The sequence below is a fragment of the Lithobates pipiens genome, unplaced genomic scaffold, assembly GCF_037356315.1.
Source record: "Lithobates pipiens isolate NorthernLeopardFrog02 unplaced genomic scaffold, aLitPip1_a1.2 Scaffold_8, whole genome shotgun sequence".
NCBI classification, from domain to species: Eukaryota; Metazoa; Chordata; class Amphibia; order Anura; family Ranidae; genus Lithobates; species Lithobates pipiens.
In genome coordinates, this window is record NW_027507903.1 from 309,221,884 (window position 1) to 309,245,528 (window position 23,645).

At 44.9% G+C, this 23,645-nt stretch overlaps 1 protein-coding gene across 1 annotated transcript in view; it reads right to left on the minus strand.

Moving 5' to 3' along the window:
- Positions 1-19,449: 19,449 nt before the first annotated feature.
- PCYOX1L (prenylcysteine oxidase 1 like) overlaps positions 19,450-23,645 on the minus strand; it is a 52,458-nt gene continuing 48,262 nt past the window's right edge. Inside the window, exon 6 of the mRNA XM_077472727.1 lies at positions 19,450-23,451. Within this exon, the coding sequence (XP_077328853.1) occupies positions 22,784-23,451 (668 nt within the window). The 3' untranslated portion in view covers positions 19,450-22,783. The remainder of the gene's footprint in view (positions 23,452-23,645) is intronic.

The window sequence follows — 23,645 nt, forward strand, 5'->3', positions numbered from 1 at the left end:
ACTGTCAATTTCAGCTGATAAACACTGTGACTGTAGAAAAAGTCAGATGTGACTAGGCAAAAAGCATAGACCATGACTCAAGTAAAGGAGGAGTGATACTAGTGAAGAAGACATTACGTGGAACCCACCATGCACATTCCCAGCGAAAAAAGAACAAAGTGAGCAAGACATATGTGCAAAAAATCTGATATAGGAGAAAACTAACAAGGTGGTTACCCAAGTTCTCATCTGGAGCCATGAGCCAAAGGTGGTGAGCTCAGTGCCCAAAGTGTGCAGCAGGGAAGCCTACACTTCGGGATATAAATACACTCGGCCCCCAACCTCACGCTGGCGTGCTGAGTGGGAAGGAGCATCAGCGTCGGAGCAAATAAATATGTTTTTATGGAATTACTTTTGATTTATCCATGTCACGTGCCTCACATGAAGTCCCAAATAACCCTCTTTCTTTACACCTGTGTAATATGTTCAGGTAGATGTAGAACAGAATTTGTAGAACTAAGCTATTTTACTAAACAGAATATAATTAAACAGAACAAGGACAGGTTCTCCTGAACTGCTGATATAATAAATGTTGCTTGTAAGTTGTAAAATAAAAGTCTGGCACTAAAGAGATATTTATCCTTGTGTTCCGGTGTGTAAATATACACATGAAACAGGAAGCGGAACCGAGTGACAAGTCCCAGACACACTGGAATTGGAAGCCATCATCTGCTCAGGATCTTTTGGTTTCAATCATAGGTCATTACGGACAAGTAAATGTAAACTTATTTATGAGTTGTAGAGGACAGTATCACATCTGACATAGTGAGGCGCACACACACACTTCCATATACAATGCAGTCTATGAAATCACCTGCGAACTTTCTCCATCACTTATATGAATCATTTTTGGGATATTTAAGCTATGCAGAGCAAATACTGTTTATAAAGTATTAACCCACACAGCCAAATCTCTCCAGGTCTCAGAGGACTCCAATGTGTGAGTGCAGAAATTCATGACCTTGTGAGCTATTACTGAATCATGACTTCACTCCGTTAGCTGTTCTGCTTTGGTAAGCATGTCCCATACAGTGAGGAAACCCACTGTGCCTATGCAAAGTGATTGCCCTACAAGGCTGCTCTCATTCTTTGCAACTGGTTCTAGAGTTTGGCTGATGTGTATTTTGGCATTCTGTACAATTTTACTTCAGTTTTTATTGCTGTCTGTGCCTTGGCCGGGAAGATTCACTGCATCTGTCATGCTAACCATTGTCACCAGAACAGTGTCAGGAATTACTAAATTTTACAGCCACCGCTGGAACAGGAAGTGAGGAGAAATCTTCCCATGGGAACATCTGTTCTAGTGAGAACTGTCTTATGCCCCATACACACGATCGGAAATTTGGCCAGCAAAAGACCAATGAGAGCTGTTCATCGGAAAATGAGACCGTGTGTATGCTCCATCGGACTTCTACTGGTGGAATTTCAGCCAGCAAAAGATTGAGAGCATGTTCTATATTTTTCCAACGTAAAAAGTTTCAATCTGAAATTCCGATCGTCTGTAGACATTTCCGACACGCAAAATTCCTACGCATGGTCGCAAACAATTCGATGCATGCTCGGAAGCAATAAACATAATTTTCTCAGCTTGTCATAGTGTTGTACGTCACCGTGTTCTTGACTGTCGGAATTTGGTGTGACCGTGTGTAGGCAAGACAAGCTTGAGCGGAATTCCGTCGGGAAAACCATCAGAGCTTTTTCCGACCATAATTTCGATCGTGTGTACGTGGCATAAGAAAGGATTTCCCTTAATTTTTCCCCTCTCACTTCCTGTGATGTCCCCAGGAACAGACAGTAAAAAAAAAAAAAATCTACCAATTAATACGAAAACATATATTAATATATCGTCCAATTTTCTCATCATGTGTACTAGGTATTAAATCGCTTCATAAAATTCCTTAAAGCAGAACTCTGGGATTTTCAAAAAATACCCCATTAGTCCACCACACAAAACACTAAACAGGTATTTACATTTGTGAAATTTCTTACCGTCTAAGAGATATGGCTTCTCCCTTATCCTACTGTAGCTGAAAAAGCATTCAATAGCATTACCTGGTAATTCATTCATGAAACTTTAAACCTCTATTGGTCCAGGGCCCAACATGCGAAAATAAATTCAGGCTATATATTGGGGGTCAGCAACCAGTAGATCTCAGACAGGTGACTGTTAGATCTCAGTCTGGGCTTGCTGACCCCCCCCCCCCCCCATTCCAGCGCATCAAATGGAGTGCATTGCAGAGGGACTACCTGTAAATCTGGAGCTGTAGTAGGGAGCAAGAGCCACATAAGCCAACGCCTTCTCTGTAGTCCTGGCTCCTGTCCCATGCGGAGTAGTACCAACTGCACTCCATCTCTTATCCCAGCTAGCGGTCTCCAGAGTGGTGCCAGCAGCAGGAAAGAAGAAATCTTCAGGTCAGTGTGAAGCAATACACTGGGCATAATAATGTGTGCAACCACAGCGGGTGCAGGGCAGTGTGCCTGTGGGTTTGCTGTGCTTAGCCATAGACTTTTATTATATCCTGCGGGTTTTGTGCACTTTCAGAAAGCACACCAAAAGGCAGCTAAGCGAGAAAGGTTGCAGATGCACTGCACCCATGCAGGTAAATCGCAGCACAGCAGTGTGAAAGCTGTCTTATAGGGGGCTCAAAACAGTAAAGGTTCATTTACATTTGCAATTTGGGAAGTGGTAAAACCCCATAGTTAAAACGTGTTTTTATCAATCCGCCCCAACCAACCCCCTTTTGCTGCAGTAGCCAGGGGTGTACACATATCCCAGACACAGCATGAGCATGACCCATTCAAGTGAATAAGGCCGCTGAAGGTGCGACTGCCGAATGCAAGTAAGGGCTCATTCACAAAAGCAGCAGGCACTGCTGCTCTTCTGAAAAGCGATCCAAGTGTGTTGGCAGGTGGGGAGGAGGCAACATTGCTGTGCAATGCATGTGATTGCAACACGGTAATTGGAAAATTAAATCAGAAGTGAGGAAAGGACACTGGGTGGCACTATGCCTCGTGATTTTTTACTTCTCCCATGTTGTCCAGGTAGATCTCCAACCTTAACTACTTAAAGGGGTTGTAAACCGCTGATTACTCTGTCATCCTGTGGCTGAAAACTTTTAAAGGGGTATACTTCCCTGCCCACATCTCTCCTTACGCACGTTCAGACTGCCTGTATAAACCCTCATGCCCTCCAAACGCAAGTCCGCAGCTAAGAAGGCTCCACCGCAGCCTGCTCAGTGTCCTAGTGACTTTTTGAATCAATTTAAGGCGCTGATGGCAGACATGGAGCAGGCGGCACCGCAGGCGACGGCTCCGCCCGTGCTGGCAACCTCTCAAGCAAATGATACCGCTGTTATCCTTGCGGCAATTGAGCAAAGCAGAACCTCATTGCTGGTCCGCATAGACCATCTGGCATAAGATGCAGACTTGGACAAATTTAGGGGCAGACTTTCTGAAACCGAATCGCGCATCTCAGCGGCAGAGGACGCTACTCACCGCCATGATGAAGCCATCCACAATCTACAACGTACTGTTCAAAATCTGGTGGCCAAATCAGATGACGCAGAAAATCGCCTAAGGAGGAACAATGTCAGGGTCCTGGGCCTTCCGGAGGGGGCGGAGGGGGAGCAACCGGCTGAATTTGCGGAGGGCTTCTTTAAGACACTCCTTCACTTGACTGAGGTTCCACCAACCTATCCGGTGGAAAGGGCTCACAGGGTCCCAACTAGCCGGGGTCCTCCCCGGCCTTTCCTTGTATGGTTCCTGAATTATAGGGACCGGGACCGTATCCTGCGTGAGGCTCGCAAACACCAGACCCTGCCCTTCGAGAATACGGCGGTGCATCTTTACCCTGATTTCTCGGCTGACCTGCAGAGACGACGCAAGACCTTTACAGACATCAGAAGACGGCTCCGAGAAAGGGATCTGAAGTACTCCATGCTTTATCCTAGTCGGCTGCGGGTACAACGCGAGGGTTCGGTGAAGTTCTTTGATTCTCCTGCAGAAGCAGATGCCTGGCTACGTTCGCTATGATAGACAAGGCATACTTGGTTGCTCTAGGGCGGGTTTGAAGTCATTATGCTCTCCTTTTTGTCCTTTTTCTTTTGTTTTTTGTTTTCCTCGGCTGCTTGCCAGAGTTCGACTGTTTTAGCTCCTGCGGGCTGAGTCTTACCCGTTATGCCGCTGTTGGGTTTCACCTGCTGATGGAGCCTGGTCCCCTTGGTTGGGGGTGGGGGGGAAAAGTTTGGTGGCTGGTGCCCCTTCTTCCTACCTACGTGTCTGTGGGCACCCTGATGTTGGGCTATACCGCCCTTTGTTGCATCCTATGTCCCTATATGTAACTGGGCGCAACAGATGGTGGGGACCGAGGAGGGGTACGGACTGTCTGGCTACCTACAGCACGGACTGACGGGTCGGAAGCCGAGTTGGAGCTCCGGGCACACAGACACTATATCGTTAACAACTACAGTTAGTTTTTTGTTCTTTTACACTTTTTTTGATTCGGAATTTCTGTTCTTTGTCTGAAGGTCCTTTCTGGCCTCACCGGTCATGCCTTCCAGGACTTTTTTTGGACAAGGTTTGGGGATAAGCTGCGTTTGCCTGTTTTGTTGGTTTGCCACACGGCAGCAGGGTGTTTATGGGGTTCAAGGGGTGGGGTGGTTAGTAAGTGCAGCCCTCCAGAATAGTCTTATTACCTTTTATATGCATAGCTACCTGTATGTCCGGAAAGATCTACTGTATTTCTCTATGTTATGGTTTATGCTTCGCTGCCTATCTGAAAGGTTTAATGGGAGATGATGGCGGAATCAATGTTTAATGTGCTCTCCTGGAATGTCTGAGGCCTAAATGACAAATTCCGTAGAGCTTTAATGTTCCAATTTTTAAAACCGATCAGTCCCCATGTGGTGTTTTTGCAGGAGACACATCTGGATGGGAGCAGGGTGCTGGCCTTACGCAGAGCCTGGATTCAGAGGGCGATACATGCAACATACTCCACCTACTCCAGGGGGGTATCGATTCTAATTAGTAAGGTGGTATCCTGCACCATACACCATGTGATCTCAGACCCGGGAGGTAGGTTTTTGATTGTAGTTGCCGATATATGCACATGCAAGATGGTTTTAGTTAATGTTTATATTCCACCTCCCTTCCAGATTCAGATCTTGTATGACCTGTTGGGTAAATTGGCACCTTACATGCACCTTCCTCTCCTTATAACCGGGGACTTTAATGCCATACTTTCCACCGCTCTGGATTCCTCCAACGCATCTAGGGCGGCTTCGGCTGACCTCTCTGCCTGGGCGGCTGCGGCTTCCCTGACAGAACTGTGGCGTTGGAAGAACCCCACCACTAGAGGCTACTCACACTTATCCAAAACGCACAGGTCCTCCTCGAGGATAGACTTGGCGTTTGCCAATGCATCAATGTTGCAGATAGTGGCTGGAGCCAAGTATTTGGCAGGTGGTATTTCAGATCATACGCCTTTGTTGGTACATATCGGTCACACCTCGGTTTCTGGGGGGGGGGGGGTGGAGGTTGAACCCAGGGTGGTTGGAGGTGGAAGAGGTGTCCTCTCAGGTTGCACCACATTTTAGCAATTATTGGGAAGATAATGTGGGGTCCGCTGACCCTACCATAGTATGGGATGCATTTAAGGCCTGTATGCGGGGTCATTATATTTCGGCCATCAAACAGGCCCGCAGGTCCCATAATAAGAAAGAACAGGAATTGCAGGACAGGGAGAGGGTGTGTGCTTTAGCACATGCAAGCAACCAGTCTGATGTCACCTTTAGAGAATTGCTGGAGGCGAGACGGGTACTGGCACTACATTATACTGATTTAACTCACACATCCAGAACAAAGCTGGCTGAATCCCTTTTTGAGCAGGGGGATAAGAATGGTAAGTTGCTGGCTATGTTGGTGGCAGAGCAGAGAGTACAGACCAACATACCCTGCATTAAAAATGATCAGGGGGACGTTCTTACAGACCCAACGGATATTCTTGACACCTTTGTGGAGTATTACAAGACATTGTATGCTCCCATCCCGACTTATAATCCCCTAGATTTGGATAGGTTACTGGTGTCCTTGAAAGTCCCTGTGCTGTCTGCGACGGACAGAGACTTTTTGGAAGCAGACATAACTGACAAAGAAATAGAGAGAGCCATTTGGCCCTTCCCTCCTCATAAATCTCCCGGTCCTGACGGTTTATGCATTGAATGGTATAGGCTACATTTGGAGGATCTGGTGCCTAGATTAAGGACTCTGTATAGTTACTGTCTAGAACACAAGTGTCTCCCAGATTCACTGTTGGAGGCGCAGGTGATCTTGCTGCCGAAGCCAGGCAAGGACCTCCTGTCGTGTTCATTGTATAGGCCAATAGCACTGCTGAATCAAGATCTTAAAATCCTAACAAAAGTGTTGGCTACTAGACTGTCATTACCTCCTTGGTGGACATAGATCAGACGGACTTTATCCCACAAAAATCTACGGACACCAATTTACGCAGGTTGTTTGCTCATCTACAGATTGAACATGACAGGGTGGGAACGAGAGTGGTGGTATCCCTTGACATGGCCAAGGCATTTGATTCGGTAGACTGGCAGTATATGCTCGCAGTCCTGCGGCACATGGGCTTCAGAGAGGTTTTCGTGACATGGATATCCCTGCTCTACAGTAACCCCCAGGCGGTTATAAAAATAGGGACCTCGATCTCTTCCCAATTTAGAGTGGGTAGGGGTACGCGTCAGGGATGCCCGTTGTCTCCATCCTTATTTGCACTAGCGATAGAACCCTTGGCTATAGCCCTCCGGAAATCACCTGAGGTTGCAGCACTGGAGATAGGGGGTATCAGGGAATGCATAGCGTTATATGTGGATGACATGCTTCTTTTCTTGAGAGACACAGGGCCATCCTTGGAAGCAGTGTTCGGGGTGCTTGACAGATTTGCCGAGTTCTCCGGGCTACAAGTTAGTTGGGAGAAGTCTAATGCGATGGCTATTGACACAGAGGCCCGCGCTTTAGCGACCACCAGAGTTCCCATTGCATGGGTACAGGAATTTAAGTACCTGGGTGTGAGAGTGTCGCCGAGGGTGGGGGATTATCTGTCTCTTAATCTCCTTCCCTTGCTGACCAGAGTTAAAGCGGGATTCCGCTGCCGAATCTTTTTTTTTTTTCTGTGTCTTTGTTATGCGTTTACTAATGTGTTTTTGTACTCACTACTTGTGGCTTTTTGCTCCCCGGCTTGCCGATTTCTTGCGGAAGAAACAGTTTTAAAATTCATGTCGGCTGTTTCCATATTGCTTGTGGGCATTTTAAGCCTACAAGCATTTCCTTCCGGGATGCGGTGATGCTGTGCTCCCAGCATTCACCGCTCGATCCCACGCATGCTCATTGATAGCAGCGAGCAGCGCTGTAAAATTTCGGGTTGCCATCACAACGGGCGGCGTCCTCAGAAGTTCCCGCCCTGTTGTGATGGCAACGAAATAAACAATGGTTCCTTCTGACACGCCCTCGTCACATGACTGGCGTTATGTGACACCGAAATCTCACGAGATTTCGGCAGGACAGCGTTACCCACTGATTCATGGGAACAATGTGAGAAACCTCCCAGGGGACTTTGCGGAGCTGGGGAAAGGTGATAACCACGCCTACTCCCACGGGAGGAGAGCCCAGAAGTCACCTTTGAAATGTAAATTAAAAGTTAATTACGGCGATCGGATTTTTATAAAAGGTTCTTTTTGGCATCTATGGGAGAAACACAATGGCTTGTGAGCTTTTTAAAATGTGAGTACAACACCGCTTTAAGGTGCAACTGGACGCATGGAAACATCTACCCCTATCCCTAATTGGCAGAGTTAACTTGCTAAAAATTAAAGTCTTGCCGATTTTTTTGTATTTTTTACGAAATTCGCCAATGTGGATTCCGTGCACTTTTTTTCGGAGAGTAAACAGCATGTTCAGTTCCTTTTTGTGGGCCGCTGCACATCCCAGAATAAGTCTCCGCGTTTTGCAGGAGTCCTGGGGTCAAGACGGGCTGGCTTTGCTGGATCTCTTTAAGTATTTCATAGCTGGGCAGATGGTGGTCGCAAGGCGCTGGTTAGCAAGGGATGACGGGGACTCAGCAACGGTCCTAGAGGCAGCCCTTCTGGGATCGTACGAGGGTCTATCCTACTTGGTATACAGGGGCCCACGGGCTTCACAGTCTCTGACGGCCTCAATGCGAGTGACGGTGAGAGCTTGGGAAAAGGCACAGGTCTTGATGAAGCACACAGTGGAGAGTTGGTCACCAGACACCCCTCTTTGGTTTAATCCTAGACTGCCACATTTTAGTGCGATCCCCGACCCAGTGATATGGGCCAGAGTTGGCATTAAACAACTGAAACATGTAGTGGGGGCGACAAAGCTATTTACGCTTGACCAACTGAAAGTTAAATATAACCTCCCAAATTGGTACCTTTTTCGATATCTCCAGTTGCGGCATGCTTTTCTCTCGCAGTTCGGTTCCGAGGTGCTGGAGCTGGGAGTGTCTCCACTAGAGAGGTTGCTGCGGACGGAGGACTTGCTGAAGCCCCTTTCCGCAGTCTATAAAGAGCTGTTCGTAGACAGACCAAAACCGGTGCAAAAATGCAGACACTTGGAGTGCCCTAGTGACAGACTTCGGGGGGGAGGACTGGGACGACATGTGGGACCACCCATTTCAAACCCTGGTATCAGTCAGAGACAGACTTATTCAATTCAAAATTCTTCACAGGGTGTATTACACCCCTGTGAGACTAGCTAGGATGTATGGTATGGGATCGGCGGGATGCTGGCGTTGTACAGCTGATCGCTCTGACTTTGATCATATATTCTGGCAGTGCCAGCAGATCGGGGACTTCTGGAAGGGAGTGACGCACACCATACAAACAGTACTCTCGGTGCCGATTCCTCTTACAGTTGCGGCATGTTTGCTGGGGCTGGTGGAGGAGTTAGCACCTCGTAGGGCGCAGAGAACTAGGATCTCCTTGTCTTTATTTTATGCACGCAAAGCTATTCTGTTATGTTGGAAAAAACCCGAACCGCCTACGGTATCATATTGGAAAAGCTTGATTAATAAAGCGCTACCGTTCTACAAGGCTACATATCTAAGTAGGGGATGCCCTAATAAATTTGAGAAAGTGTGGCAGGGCTGGTTGGATAACAAGGACACTTTGAACTAATTTCCTAGGTGGGGGGGGGGGGGCGACCCCCAACCAACCGGCTGGTTTAGGGGGCAGGGTGCTGCTCTAAGTCTTATTGGCTCCTTACTTTTCTCCAGGGGTCAGGAACACCATCACTGATGGGTAGTAAGCTTTCTGAGGGGTACAGCTGGTGTACATGGTATGTGATTTGGTGTCATTGGAGGGCTGCACGGGAGGCTTTGGGGGGGGGGGGGGGGATGTGGGTCATACGTTTTGTATTACATGTGTTGAAAACTGTTAATAAACACAAATTTGCAAAAAAAAAAAAAAAGGGGTTGTAAACCCTTGTGTTTTATCACCTTAATGCATCCTATGTGGGCAGCGGGGCCGAGTCCGGCATTCTGTGTCTATGGACGCAAACCCCCCTGGGAAAGCACTTCTCCTAGGGGGTTTACAGATGCAGGGAGGAGCCGCAAGCGCCACTGAAGGACCCCAGAAGACGAAGATCAGGGCCGCTTTGTGCAAAACGAACTGTACAGTGAAGGTAAGTATGATTTTATTTTATTTTTTAAATAAAAACATAACAAGGGTTTACAAACCCTTTAAGGACCAGCCGCTGTCGTTATACATCACTAATTTGATGTTAAATACCGTTGTTATGGCAAAACCTGGTATTTTTAAAAACGTCTCAGACTGTCCTCTTTCAGATAAAAGTTGTCTCTGCAACAGATTCGAAACAAGATCACTTTTATCAGTGGCGGGAGAGGGGGGCCTGAGTGAGGGAAAGATGGCCCCTGCTTGGCTCCATAGCATTTGAGGGCTGAGTGCTCTTAAAAGGGGATTTTTTTTATTATTGCATTTTAGTGTAAATATGAGATCTGAGGTCTTTTTGACCCCAGATCTCACATTTAAGAGGTCCTGGCACACGTTTTTTATATTACAAGGGCTGTTTACATTCCTTTTAATAGGAATAAGTGACCCAATTTTTTTTTGTGTCAAAATAAAAAATAATGAATATAATAAATAAGAAAAATAAATAAATAAATAAAGCGTATCGTCCCACTGAGCTCGCACGCAGAAGCAAACGCATACCTATGTCATGCCCGCATATGAAAACGGTGTTCAAACCACACGTGAGGTAGCACCACGATTTTTAGAGCGAGAGCAATAATTCTAGCCCTGGATCTTCTCTGTAACTCAAAACTGGTAACCTGTAGAAATTTTGAAACGTCGCTTATGGAGATTTTTAAGGGTAAAAGTTTGTCGCCATTCCACAAGCGGGCACAATTTTGAAGCTTGACATGTTGGTTATCAATTTACATGGTGTAACATTATCTTTCACAATTTAAAAAAAATTGGGCTAACTTTACTGGTGTCTTTATTAAAAAAATAAATAAAGGTTTATTTTTTCCAAAAAAGGGGGCTTGTAAGACTGCTCCGCAAATACAGTGTGACAAATTATTGCAATGACCGTCATTTTATTCTCTAGGGTGTCTGAAAAAAAAAAAATTATAATATATATATATATGTTTGGTAGTTTTAAGTAATTTTCTAGCAAAGAAAAAAAGTTAACTTACAAATACAGTCTGAAAAAAATAGGATTTTTTGTACTCACCGTAAAATCCTTTTCTCTGTAGTTCACCGACTGACACAGCTCCTTTCTTAGACCATCGGGTTGTTACGCCACCTTCAGCAGAAGACTAGGCAGAACATGATAACATGTTGTAACAAAACTAGAACTTTCTAGTTCTGCCCACAGGGCGGTCCCTTAGGTAACAACCCCCCAGCCTGCCTCCTGCAGCTTCAGTACATCAACAAGCAGTATAACGTAAAAAAATAGGAGGGGGGGGGGGGTTGCTGTGTCAGTCGGTGAACTACAGAGAAAAGGATATTACGGTGAGTACAAAAAAAAAATCCTATTTTCTCTTACGTTCACAGACTGACACAGCTCCTTCTTAGACCATCAGGACGTCCCCAAGCAGTGCCAAAACGAGGGGTGGGAAACAGCATAAAACTTCACCCACAATGGCATGTGGGAACTAGTATAAAACTTCACCCACAAAAAAAGTGTGGGAACAGCAAAGAACTTTTTTGAGTGCTCCTCAATCTGGAAGTCACTACCTTACAAACCGCCTCAAAACTTTTGGTAAAAAAAATTTAACAGTGCATTTACTAAAAGGTACTGTGTTTTTCACCAAAAACCCAGATTTTTTTTTTAGTGCAATTGCAAATTACACGGCCGCCTGCAAAACTATGTGGACAAAACAGGCATCAGCTGATGCACTGACATCTATCTTGTAGAATTTTCTAAAGGTGTGAACAGACAACCAAGTCGCCGCTTTACACACTTGAGCGACAGACGCTTGATGTTGGAAGGCCCAAGACGTTACAATTGCCCTGGTGGAGTGGGCCATGACCAGAAAGGGGGGCACCTGCCCCTTCAAGGCGTAGGCCTGTACTACATTCTGTCTGATCCACCTGGAAATGGTGGCCGACGAGACCACCTTGCCTTTTTTCAGACCAGCCAACGAAACAAACAAGGAGTCTCACTTCCGAAAGGGAATCATAGCAGACAAATGCACCCTCAGAGCCCAGGCCACGTCCAGGGAATGGAGGGCCACCTCTTTAGGATGTGTCGGTTTAGGACAAAGATGGTAATACGTCTTCATTGATGTGGAACTCCGAAACCACCTTCGACAGAAAAGAAGGTTGCGGACGGAACACCACTTTATCCTTGTGGATAACTTGCAAGACAAGGCCGCCAGTTCCGAAACCCTCCTGGCCGATGTAATGGCCACTAGAAAGACCACTTTCTGAGAAAGAGTCAGAGGGATCTCTCTGATATTTTCAAATGGCAGTTTCTGAAGTGCCGATAACACCAGGTTAAGATCCCACGGGGGTAGCGGTGGACGCGCCGGAGGAACCACAAGTGCTCAGTAGAGAGTGAGACGCCAGGGGTCACTGGAAAAAAAAAAACCTGATATTTGTCCCTTAATGTTGCTTAAAGTCAATTTCTGGTCTACTCCTTGCTGTAGAAACAGCAGGATCCTGGATATAGAAAAGGAGCGCGGACACCATCCTTTCTCCTCACACATGGAGAGGTAGGCCTTCCAGGTATGAGGATATATCTGCAGAGAAGAAGATTTCCGTGCTCTCAACATAGTTGGAATCACCGAGTCCGAAAGACCCCGGTTCCTCAACACCTGGCTCTCAATAGCCATGCCGTTAAAACCAGTGTTGGTAAAGCAGGATGGAGAATTGGACCTCGAGACAGCAGGTCCTCTCATAATGGCAGTCACCATGGGGCATCCGCCACCAAGCGCACTAGGTCTGCGTACCGGGGACGCTGGGGCCAATCTGGGGCAATCAGAATTACTGGAATCCCCTCGGCCTCCACTCTGCGGAGCAGACGTGGTAACAGTTTCAGTGGAGGAAAGGCATAAATCAGCTGGTACTGATCTCACAGAGCCACCAGCGTGTCTGACGCGACCCATTCTCCTGGGTCCAGCATCTGGCGACTTAGGTAGTCCACCTGCCAGTTCTTCACTCCCAGGATATAAATGGCCAATAGGGCAGGTACATGCCGCTCTGCTGGATGTGAGCGACCTCCCGTGCAGCGGCCAAGCTTCTTGTTCCTCCTTGGCGATTGACATATGTCCCCGCCGTGGCGTTGTCTGACTGGATCCTGATCGAAGGCTCTCGAAGTCGACCATGTGGAGAGGCATAGCCTGATCGCTCGCAGCTCGAGCATATTGATCGGCAACTTGGATTTCTCCTCTGACCAGAGGCCCTGGGTCGACAGAACTCCCATTACTCCACCCCAGCCGGTTAGGCTGGTGTCCGTTGTGATCACTGTTCAATGTAGCAGTAGGAACAACTTCCCGGACCGAAGTGCCGGGGCCCTCAGCCACCAGAGCAGGGAGTCCCTGACTAACTGGCTCGCCTGAATCCGCCAATCCAGGGATAACGGAGATTTGTCCCATTTCCTCAAGATCTCCTTCTGCAAGACTCTGGTGTGAAACTGGGCGTATGGTACTGCCTCGAAAGGAGGCCACCATGAACCCCAGGACTCTGCAGAAGTGTAGCGACGACCACCTGTGGTTCCTCAGCAGTTTTACCGCGGCTCTGAGTCTGCAGCTTGTTTGAAGGGAGAAAAACTCTCGCTTCCATGGAGTCCAGCAGTAAGCCTAGGTACTCCAAGCGCTGAGTCGATACAATCACCGACTTCTTTAGGTTCAACAGCCACCCAAATTCCTGCAGGGTCTGCATGGTGATCGCCACATCCTCCTTCAATTCTGAGGCGGAAGATGCTCTCAGGAGATCGTCTAGGTAACTTATGATCTCGATCCCGCATTGTCGCAGCAACGCCAAAACAAGAGGCAATACCTTGGTAAAGACTCAGGGGGCTGATGCCAAGCCAAAAGGGAAGACCCACAAATTGGTAGTAGGCTTCCGCAACTGCAAATCGCAGACATTTCTGATGCTGAAGGCATATGGGTATATGCAGGTACGCATCCTGGATGTCCAAAGACGCCAGGGAGTCCCCTTGATGGAGTGCAGCGACTACTGAGCAAACGGATTCCATTCTGAACCTCTGTACTTTTACAAAGTAATCGAGGGCTTTTAGATCCAAGATTGGACGAACCCATTCCTTTTTTGGGACTACAGATTGGAGTAGAACCCCTGGAATCTTTCCGGCTTCAGAACAGGTACTATCACCCTGCGACTCAGCAGGTCCCTTACCGCCCCCATCAGGGCCTCCTGGCGAGCCGGCAGTATGGGTATGCTGGGAGGGGAAGAATCTGTTTGGCAGCCAAGAGGGGAACTCTATCTTGTAGCCGGAGGAAATCAGATCGCAGACCCATTGGTCGGACAGCCGAGAGGCCCACCCCACTTTTGTTAAAGCCCCAGGTGGATGAAAAAGCCGCTTGTGAGCGGAAAATGAGGGCCCTTGCCTACGGCGTGGTTCCCTTAGCTTTCCTGGTCTGTGGGAGTAGAGTGCTCTTACCACCTGTGGCACTTTTAATAACGTCATCCAATGAGGCTCCAAAGAGCTGCTCGCCAAGGAAAGGTAAATCCGTCAGGGCTTTTTTTTTTTTTTTTTTTTTTTTTTTTTTTTAGATACCTGGTCAGCCAATCAGCATTTTAGCCAAATCAGGTGCCTCAGCATCACAGCTGACACTGAAGCCCTGGATGACAGAGGGAGAGTATCCAGGGTCGCGTCACAAACGTACTTAAGGCCTCGCACTAACTGGCCTGTTGCTCCCCCAATTTGCGGTGCAAATGTTTTGCCCACTCAGTAAGTGTGTGCGATACAAGTGCGGATGCCAGTACTGGTCGCATTGCTGACCCCACAACCGAGGGAGAAGAGAAGGAGGTGAGGGACCCCCGAAACGACCTCCTAGGGAATGCCCAGCTGCTTAGCCCCGAGGCAGGGAGAGCTGTACTTACCAGTCCTGACGAGCTGGGGAATGTTCCATCACAAACCCACTCTCCGATCAGTACAGGGTGGCTGCTGGCCCAGCACACTGACGCAGACATCAGCAGCCCGGTCATGTGTGCCCTGGGGCATTACTCCCACCGGCCACCCCTGGAGCTGGGGGGCATGTAGTGGTTGACCCAGCGCAGAGCACTGGTCTGCACACGCTCGCTTGCCAGGCTGGAGAGACTACAAGGATAAGCCGGCTGTTGATAGCGGATTACAGGACCTTGAATCTTGCGCAAAAGGCAAACTTCTGCAGAAAAAATACACGGACCGATGGGCCCGCAGGGTTCCTAGGTCCTCCTCTTTCACTAGGCAGAAAAAAACTGAAGCTGCAGGAGGCAGGCTGGGGGGTTGTTACCTAAGGGAACTAGAAAGTTCTAGTTTTGTTATAACATGTTAACATGTTCTGCCTAGTCCTCTCCTGAAGGTGGCGTAACAACCCGATTGTCTAAGTAAGGAGCTGTGTCAGTCGGTGAATGTAAGAAATAGGCCCGGTCCTTAAGTGGTCAAGGATGCCTACCCCGCTATATATTCTTCCCCCATAGTGTCCTCTCAAATACATTTCCCATTACAAACCATATGAGACAAGGGTACTCCCTTTTCCCCCTCATATTCATTCTCACTATGGAACCTCTTCTTTGTACAATCTGCACTATAACAGACATCTGTGGCTTTTCAACCCATTCGGCCACCACAAGGTAGTAGTCTATGCAAATGTTTTTGTTTTCTTCCTTTGACACCAAAGCCAACCTCCCCTTCCTTATGGCCCAACTTGAGATATTCAGTCAGGTTTCCAATTAAAAAATTAACTACCACAATCTGAAGGCCGGAGGATTCTCCCGCCCAATTTAACAGTAAAAATTCTTATGGCTGAATTTTCTTATATTCCTTAATATTCTCTCGCATTAGATATCTGGAGACTAATATCTCTGCAGAGCTTCATGAACTCTTTAACCACTTCAGCCCCGGAAGGATTTACCCCCTTCCTGACCAGAGCACTTTTTGCGATTCGTCACTGCATCGCTTTAACTGACAATTGCGCGGTCATGTTGCTCTTTTCTTTTTTTTTTTTATTAGTAATGGTGGAGATCTGAGATTTTTTTCGTGACTGCAACATTGCGGCGGACACATCGGACACTATTTTGGGACCCTTGTCATTTATACAGCGATCAGTGCTATAAAAATGATTACTGTGTAAATTACACTGGCAGGGAAGGGGTTAAACACTAGGGGGCGATCAAGGTGTTAAGTGGGTCCTAGGGAGTGATTCTAACTGTAGGGGGGGTGGGCTCACTACAACATGACAGAGATCACTGCTCCTGATGACAGGGAGCAGTAGATCTCTGTCATGTTGCTAGGCAAAACTGTGAAATGCCTTGATTACATAGGCATCTCCCCGTTCTGCCCTTCGAGACACGATCGCGGGACACCGGCGGACATTGAGTCCGCAGTCCCCGCGGACGCGGTCACGCAGTACGCGACGGGCGCATGCTCCCGCTAGCCTGCAAATTAAAGGGGACGTACAGGTACACCCATTTGCCTACTGCTGCCATTGTGCCGACATATCAGCATGCGGCGGTCGACAAGTGGTTAAAAACTTAATTTTAAACCCCTGCTACAGACAGAAAAACATAAACCTGCTAAATTACATCATAGTATATTTACCTGGTTTAGCCATAAGAGTAAGATTTCAGCTTTAAAAAGTTGCATTGATATGAATACCCCCCCCCCAAGACTTATCTTTTCCAAACTATCCAAACACTTTCAAAAGGCATTCAAGGTTGATGTTCCTATGTTGTTTTATGGGCCCAGGAAAATACAAGAATCAAACTTTAGGTTCTCAACCATTCTCAGGCACCATCCAGTGGTCATCAACACTGTCCTAAGGGCCCACTAACAGGCCAGGTTTTATGTATTACCTTAGGGAGATGCAGACTAGAATACTGCAATCACTGAGCAGCAAATGATATCACCTGTGATGTATTTCAGTTATCTTGCAAACCTGGCCTGTTAGTGGGCCCTGAGGACAGGGTTGATGACCACTGCTCTAATAGGATCCACTTGTTGGGTGTCCCGAAACCTTTTTCAGTCCTCTTTGGATCACCCTTGCTGGACAAGCCTGCTTTTGACCTTCTGATGCTCCCTTTCTAAATCTGATCCGAGCAGGCTCATTTCGGCCCTTCATTTTGCTAGCGCTGAAGATTTTTCACTCTCGCCACTCTAACACTGTAAAATACAGCTTGATCCATGGTTGATGGACTGGCATCTAGAAGAACTTTCTCATTTCCCTGCTTAAAAATTGCACAATAAAAGGCTCTTCTGAGCCACGACACATTTCTAGAAGCTTTGCCTAGAATTGTCCACACATTGCCACACACTCTCCCTTGTACATTCAACTTTATTGGACTCGCTCATTCTTGACCTCCCTATAGTTGAGCCAGGGGAAACAAATCTCAAGTGTTCCTTAACAGAAATTGACTGAATCTTAATTTTAGCACATACATTTTTCAGTTTCCAGTAAAAGCCAGGAATCTGAATACAAACTGCTGACATGATGGTACAAGACCCCAAAATCACTACACAAAATGTACCCTTGAAGCTCTCTGTCCTCGTCTGACATGTTTTCTTTCACACTTATTCCGCATACAGTACGGTCAGACTTTCCGGCGGGAAATGTTCGATGTGAGCGTGTTGTCGGAAAGTCCGACTGTGGGTATGCTCCATCGAACATTTGCTGTCGGAATTTCCGCCCACAAATGTTTGAGAGCAGGTTCTCAAATTTTCCAACAAAGCTTGTCGCAAAGTCTGATCGTGTGTACACAAGTCCGTCGCACAAAAGTTCAAGCATGCTCTGAATCAAGCAGAAGGAGCCGCACTGGTTATTGAACTTCCTTTCTCTCGGCTCGTTGTACGTCACCACGTTCTCACGATCATAATTTTTGGCCAACATTTGTGTTACCGTGTGTATGCAAGTTTGAGCCAACATGAGCATGGTGGATGGTGGAATCCCCCCAGCTGGGACATTGTATTCTGACAGCAGTGGACTCAGAATACGTTGATACGGAGCTGCAACCGCTGATCAAAAAAGGTTTTCTAGCATTCCTGATCAACTTCTGTCCTGTGGGAGCAGCCACACATGGATCAAAATTCAGAACAGCTGCATTTTGATCCATCTATGGCCAGCTTTAAATTTCCCCACCTTTTTCCTACCCCCAGATATGGTCTCAAATCCTCCCCTCTCTCTTGTGGAAACTTCCTTTCCCCATTGCTCTCTTCCAATTAATTGCACCCGGTTTCCTTAAAATGAGGATCTCCAGTGCTCAGACAAACTGTACAACCTACAACGGTATGGAAGAGTAACAATTCATTGTAGCTCAGTCTTTGTGATCTTCTTACAATAAAAAAATAAAAATAAAAAAAATAAGCAAAAGCTGCATCTTTTATCATTAGCCTTCACTAAGAAATAAAAAAAGAAAATATTTTATATTGGGACTTTAAATGAAGCATAGCTGCAAAGTGGGTATGCATCACTTTATTCAGCGACTCTATCACCCCCTGCACTGTTAATTTTAGATTAATCCATTTATGTATAGACACATCCTCATACCTAATTAATTCACTCCTCTACAGAGGTCCTTCGGAATTTCCCCACATGGTCACTCTGGGATTACAGTGCTATAGAGCTCGTCACCTTTGATTAACTGTGGTGCCTTGTGGTCTTTGAGATTTCTGCCTCAGCTCCGGAGAAGACTTGTCCTCATAGCGTCCTTATTTGCTAATGGTTTTGTCTTATGAAGTCACATTCTCATTGTAGGTAAGAGTGTTTGGGGGAGCTGAGTTTCTCCCCCCCTCTGTTCCTCTGCCCTTTTGTGCTTTTCCTGTTTGATCCTCATGCGTTTATTTATCTCTTTGTAGATAATTTTAACCCCCGGTATTGCTCCTGATGAGTGGATGAACTCCACGAAACGCGTAGAACGCTTTTATGCTACCATCTGCAAGCATCTGTCTGAAATTTCCCCTCCCCTTATTTTATCTACAATGTCATATGCTTCAATTAATGGAAGACTATTCCTGTTCTTTTTACAATTATGGATTTCATCAAGATGTTGATTACTATTGTAAATTATGTTGCAATATGCGCTTGTATATATATCTATATGTAAATATAACCTATTGATACTTACTGTTTATGATGTTATTAATTCAAACTTTCTGAATCTTATAACTAAACCAATCAATTTCAGACATGTCCTTGCATGTCCTTGCATACCCACTTTGCAGCTATGCTTCATTTAAAGTCCCAATATAAAATATTTTCTTTTTTTATTGAACCAGGGATGGAGGCAGTTGAATTGATATATTCAATGCCTCATTTAAAGTCCCAACCCTTCCCCTCTCCCTCTCTGTTTGTTCACTAAGAAATAGGCAAGTGACTTTGTCTAGCCAGAGGTTGCTCTGTGTCAAATATTTGTGAACACAAGAATCAAGATTTACGTGACTGTGTGATCCCTGTAAAATGTTGACCTTTATGGTACCTGAACAAAGATGGTTCAGTTTTTCTGTTGAGAAAAGCAAATTAGAGTATTTTCAAGGGGAATATTATGATCTCTTTAAAAGTGAATACATACATGTAGGCGTTTTATTAATATATTACTTACCGTGCATGCATTAGTGTAGTGTATTTAGTAGTGAAAAGTATACATGATGGTAGGTCCATTAAAAAAATTTAATCTAAATATATTAGCCACATAAAAGGATACTTACTCATTTTTTAATTTTCATTTATTTCTCTGTGAAACTTCCACGAAACATAATAATGTGAAAATACAAGCAGATGGCACAGTGTATACTGTCTCATGAGATTTATTATGAGAAATACAAGTCTTCTGGCAAATTAAAATTTTATGATAAAACTTTTTAAAAGTGAAATCACACTCCCACTTCATATTCAAGCTTTATGCTTACTATCACAAACCATACAAAGACACTGTACAATTATCAGAGCCCTATTGTATGATCTCAGTTGCACATGTTCAACTTCAGACACGCAAATCTCAAGTAGTTAGGAATAGTTAACATATTTAACCTATCAGATAGTTTCCTATCCTCCAAAGACATGTTAATGTGCCGACTAATTCAGGCATACATGGATCAAATTCTGAACAAAATTTCTTTTGAAAATCAGAAATTTTGTGGTCTGATGGTGTCACCGTTGATTTTGAAATTCAACAAACCAAGCCTTTAATTTCACCTTATGTTGCTAAAGAAAAGAATGTTCGTGGCTGACAATCTTCTTTCCTTTCTGGGAATTTTCTTTTCTTGCACATTTTTTTCCGATTATATTTTTCGCACGATTCTCCCATCACCGATTAGAAAATAGTTTGTTTTTCAAAGAAAAGTCCAACGCGTCTGATCACTCAAATTCAACGGCTGCACAAAAGTCGGCTGTTGCTGTGGCCCACTAATGGTGTGAAATTCTAAAACGAAAATTCTTAGGATTTTCAAATGAAAATTCTTTAGAAATTCAACCCATGTATGGTCGGTCTTCGAAAAGAGGTTTCTCCAATTTTTGTTGGTAAATGCCTACATAGACACTAGATTGGGCCAGCAACTCGGCTGACTAACCTTTAGGAGAACCAATACATTTTGCATCAAGGTGTGGCAACCAGGCCCTAGAAGAATGGAGAACCAGTACAGTCAAAACCCTTGATATGCTGAACATTACAGGTCTACTGAAGGCCTCCCATCTTAGTGATATGCTAGATGAAGACTTCTAGCAACCGACAAAATAGCAGGGGAGCAGGTACCATAGAGAGCTGTGAAAAGCTGAGGGGTTAGGCATACTCTACCCCTACGTCAGGGCCCAGGGTCCTATGTCTAGACTCATGGCTATTAGATCTTATAAGATAATTAAAGAGATCATATTTGTTCCATATTTGCTCATTAGTAACCAGAATCATTCATTACTCATACAAGCTATAATAACAGGTGCTTGAATCTGTGTTTTCTTAGCAAATCGGTGAATGACCTGTTTTCCTAGATGAAGAAGCCAAACCTTTTCAAATGAAATGAAAATCTATACAATAAAAAGGTAATACATCACCAAAATGCTTAAAGAGGAACTGCAGTCTGCTCACATAATTTGTAACAAAAACATCTTTGCCATTCTGAAGTTTCCCTCCAACCACTTTGCATATTATTTTATATATACTGCGATTCTGTACTTGCCAAATATGCTGCAGAAATCTCTCCACCAAGTGTGGCTGCATCCAATTTAAATGTGGGCAGCTGAAGCTGCTGCCTGTTCACTTCCTGGATTCACTCACACACACACACACACACACACACACACACCTTCAGCTCTGCAGCTTTCATTTGCCCTCTTATGATTTCCCCCCCAACTTCCTGGCAAACTCTTACGAGAGTGAGAGAGAGCTGTGCATGATGTCATAAGCCTAGGCTAATGATCAGACAAGAAACAGGAAGTGGGCTTTATAAAAGGTATTTACGGGCAGATGTGGGCCAAAGATTTAATAGATGGAAAGTTGTAAAAATTCCTAAAGTTCTGCTTTAATTACTGGCAATCTAGTATGTATATATAAGTGGTTGTGAGGTATGTTCAATGCAACATAAAACACAAGACAATCACAAATGTTCTTAGGCAGAGAACTGCAAAGTAACAAAGATGAGACTAATACCGTGGCTTTAACAGTACATGGGGGGGGTCACTGTCAAAGTTGATCATAAAATGACTGTGTTGGATAGCTCTAGACAAATTAATGTACACAGATCATGTTAGATCACATTAAAGAACACTTGTCACAAACATGGTAATTCAAACTTGAAGACAGCATGCAAAAATGATCAGGAGATCCACAGATATAGGTAAGTGAAACTGTAAGCAACAGTCTTTTCCTGCATAATTCAAGATGGTCCCATTCCACTATTGCATGCTATGTAACAGGTATGATAGACCAAAAAAGGAGGCTCAGGAATGGGGCATGCTCAACATTTACAGTTGAGATCTGCAAATACAGTAGTGTTAGTTGCCTTCTCTTCTAAATCCGCTGTTTTCACATACAGTATGAACTGAGGGTAGCATGGCTTATGTATTTTTTTTATCATAAAAATAGTTGCAATTTCCCAGATTTGTGTTAAGTTAGTTTAACCACTTGCCCTCCGGAAGATTTACCCCCTTCATGACCAGGCCATTGTTTGCGATATGGCACTGCGTTATTTTAACTGACAATTGCGTGGTCGTGCGACACTGTATCCAAATAGAATTTATGTCCTTTTTTCCCCACAAATAAAGCTTTCTTTTGGTGGTATTTGATCACCTCTTTTTATTTTTTGCGCTATAAAACAAAAAACAAAAACAGAAAAAAGGGTCAAAAATGTTGAAGAAAATAAAATAAAATTATATATATCTTACTTTCTGCTATAAAACACATCCAATAAGAAAAAAATGGAAAAAATCCAATTTCTTCATCATATTTAAAGTGACATTAGCATATTTTTTTTAGTCCCATCATAACTGTCTGGTATAAACATACCGGGATCACTGGATAAATATTTTCATTTTGCAGGAACTTTCCTAGTTTCCATGAGGTTCCTGTCCAAACATAATTTCTGCCTGCTTTTCTGAGACACAATACAATAGCATAGGATGTGTAACAAAGTATACACATGAAATTTCTGAGGGTAAAAATGAATAAAACGGACTGCGGGTGTTAAGTGAATGACTAAGTTCAATAATGGTGGAAAACATCTGATCAGGTAAAAGGAACGCACAAACATAATCCCCAGAGAAAATTTTTTGCTATATAAGAAAATGTCCCTTGAACATACAAATCATTTCCAGTTTACCAAACCACAAAATTAAAGTCTTTTCAAAACCTAAAATAAGCGATGAAAAAGTAGACGACTTTCTGTTTGCTACATAAGGCCCATTGCTTCAGCTGCTATAAGATATGGTGTTCCATCTCTCCACTGTTCAGTAGAGAACATACAAATGCACAGTCATGATGTTGAACTTATCCAGTGTTGAATGCATAATGCCATGGCAAAGTGTTGATAAACCATTCTATGGCTGTTTGACTTAAAGTTCAGTTTTCACTTTGTGCATCAAATCTTGCTGGTCTATTTTCTCAGTGAGCTCAAACCAGCGGTTGAAAGCAAGCAAAGCCACGTTTTTTGCAGCCACAGCAATCATTTCCACCGAGCTGGCTGCCCATTCTGCACCACTAACATAATACAGACCATCGTGGAGAATGATAGGAGGAAGCGATTTGGAAGAGCTGGCTGTGCCATAGTTTGGGAATGCTTGCCACTCAATGACCTGAACAGAATAATAGGACTTAAACAGAGTCTTCAGCTCCTTCCTATCCAAAGGCAGCGAAGATAGCACCCGCCAAACCCCAGCTTCCTGTGGAGGTTTGCGCCGGAAGCCAACAGACACATTGACTGGGCACAAGCTCTCTAGACTGTGAAATATAGCTTCTGGGCTGTCTGTGGACAGGATACTGGCAAATGGAAACAGTTTGGGATCTGTGAAGCCAAAATAGGAAGAATTGAGGTAGCCATGGACGATGGATGTCACCACTCGATGGTAAGAACTTGCGTGCTCTGGAAGAGTAGGCTGGAAATTCAGAAATGAGATAGGGAAGCCTGTTTTTTGTAATGGAGCAGCTATAATCACCACATCATAGTAATCAGAACCCAGCGTCCCATCTCTCTCATACTGCACTTCATATAGGGGCTTCTTTTCTGGAAGGAAAAACAAACAAAGCAGATTCTGATCACTCTGTATACTGTTAGGGAGTGACCTGTACATTAAAGTGCTACCATGTCGTACTATTTGCCAGAACAGTTCTGGAGAAAAGAGGGTTTTTAACCTGAATGGCTTAACATGATTAGGTAAATGGCAGGTTACCAAATTGGCTATGCCATCTGGCAGGGTA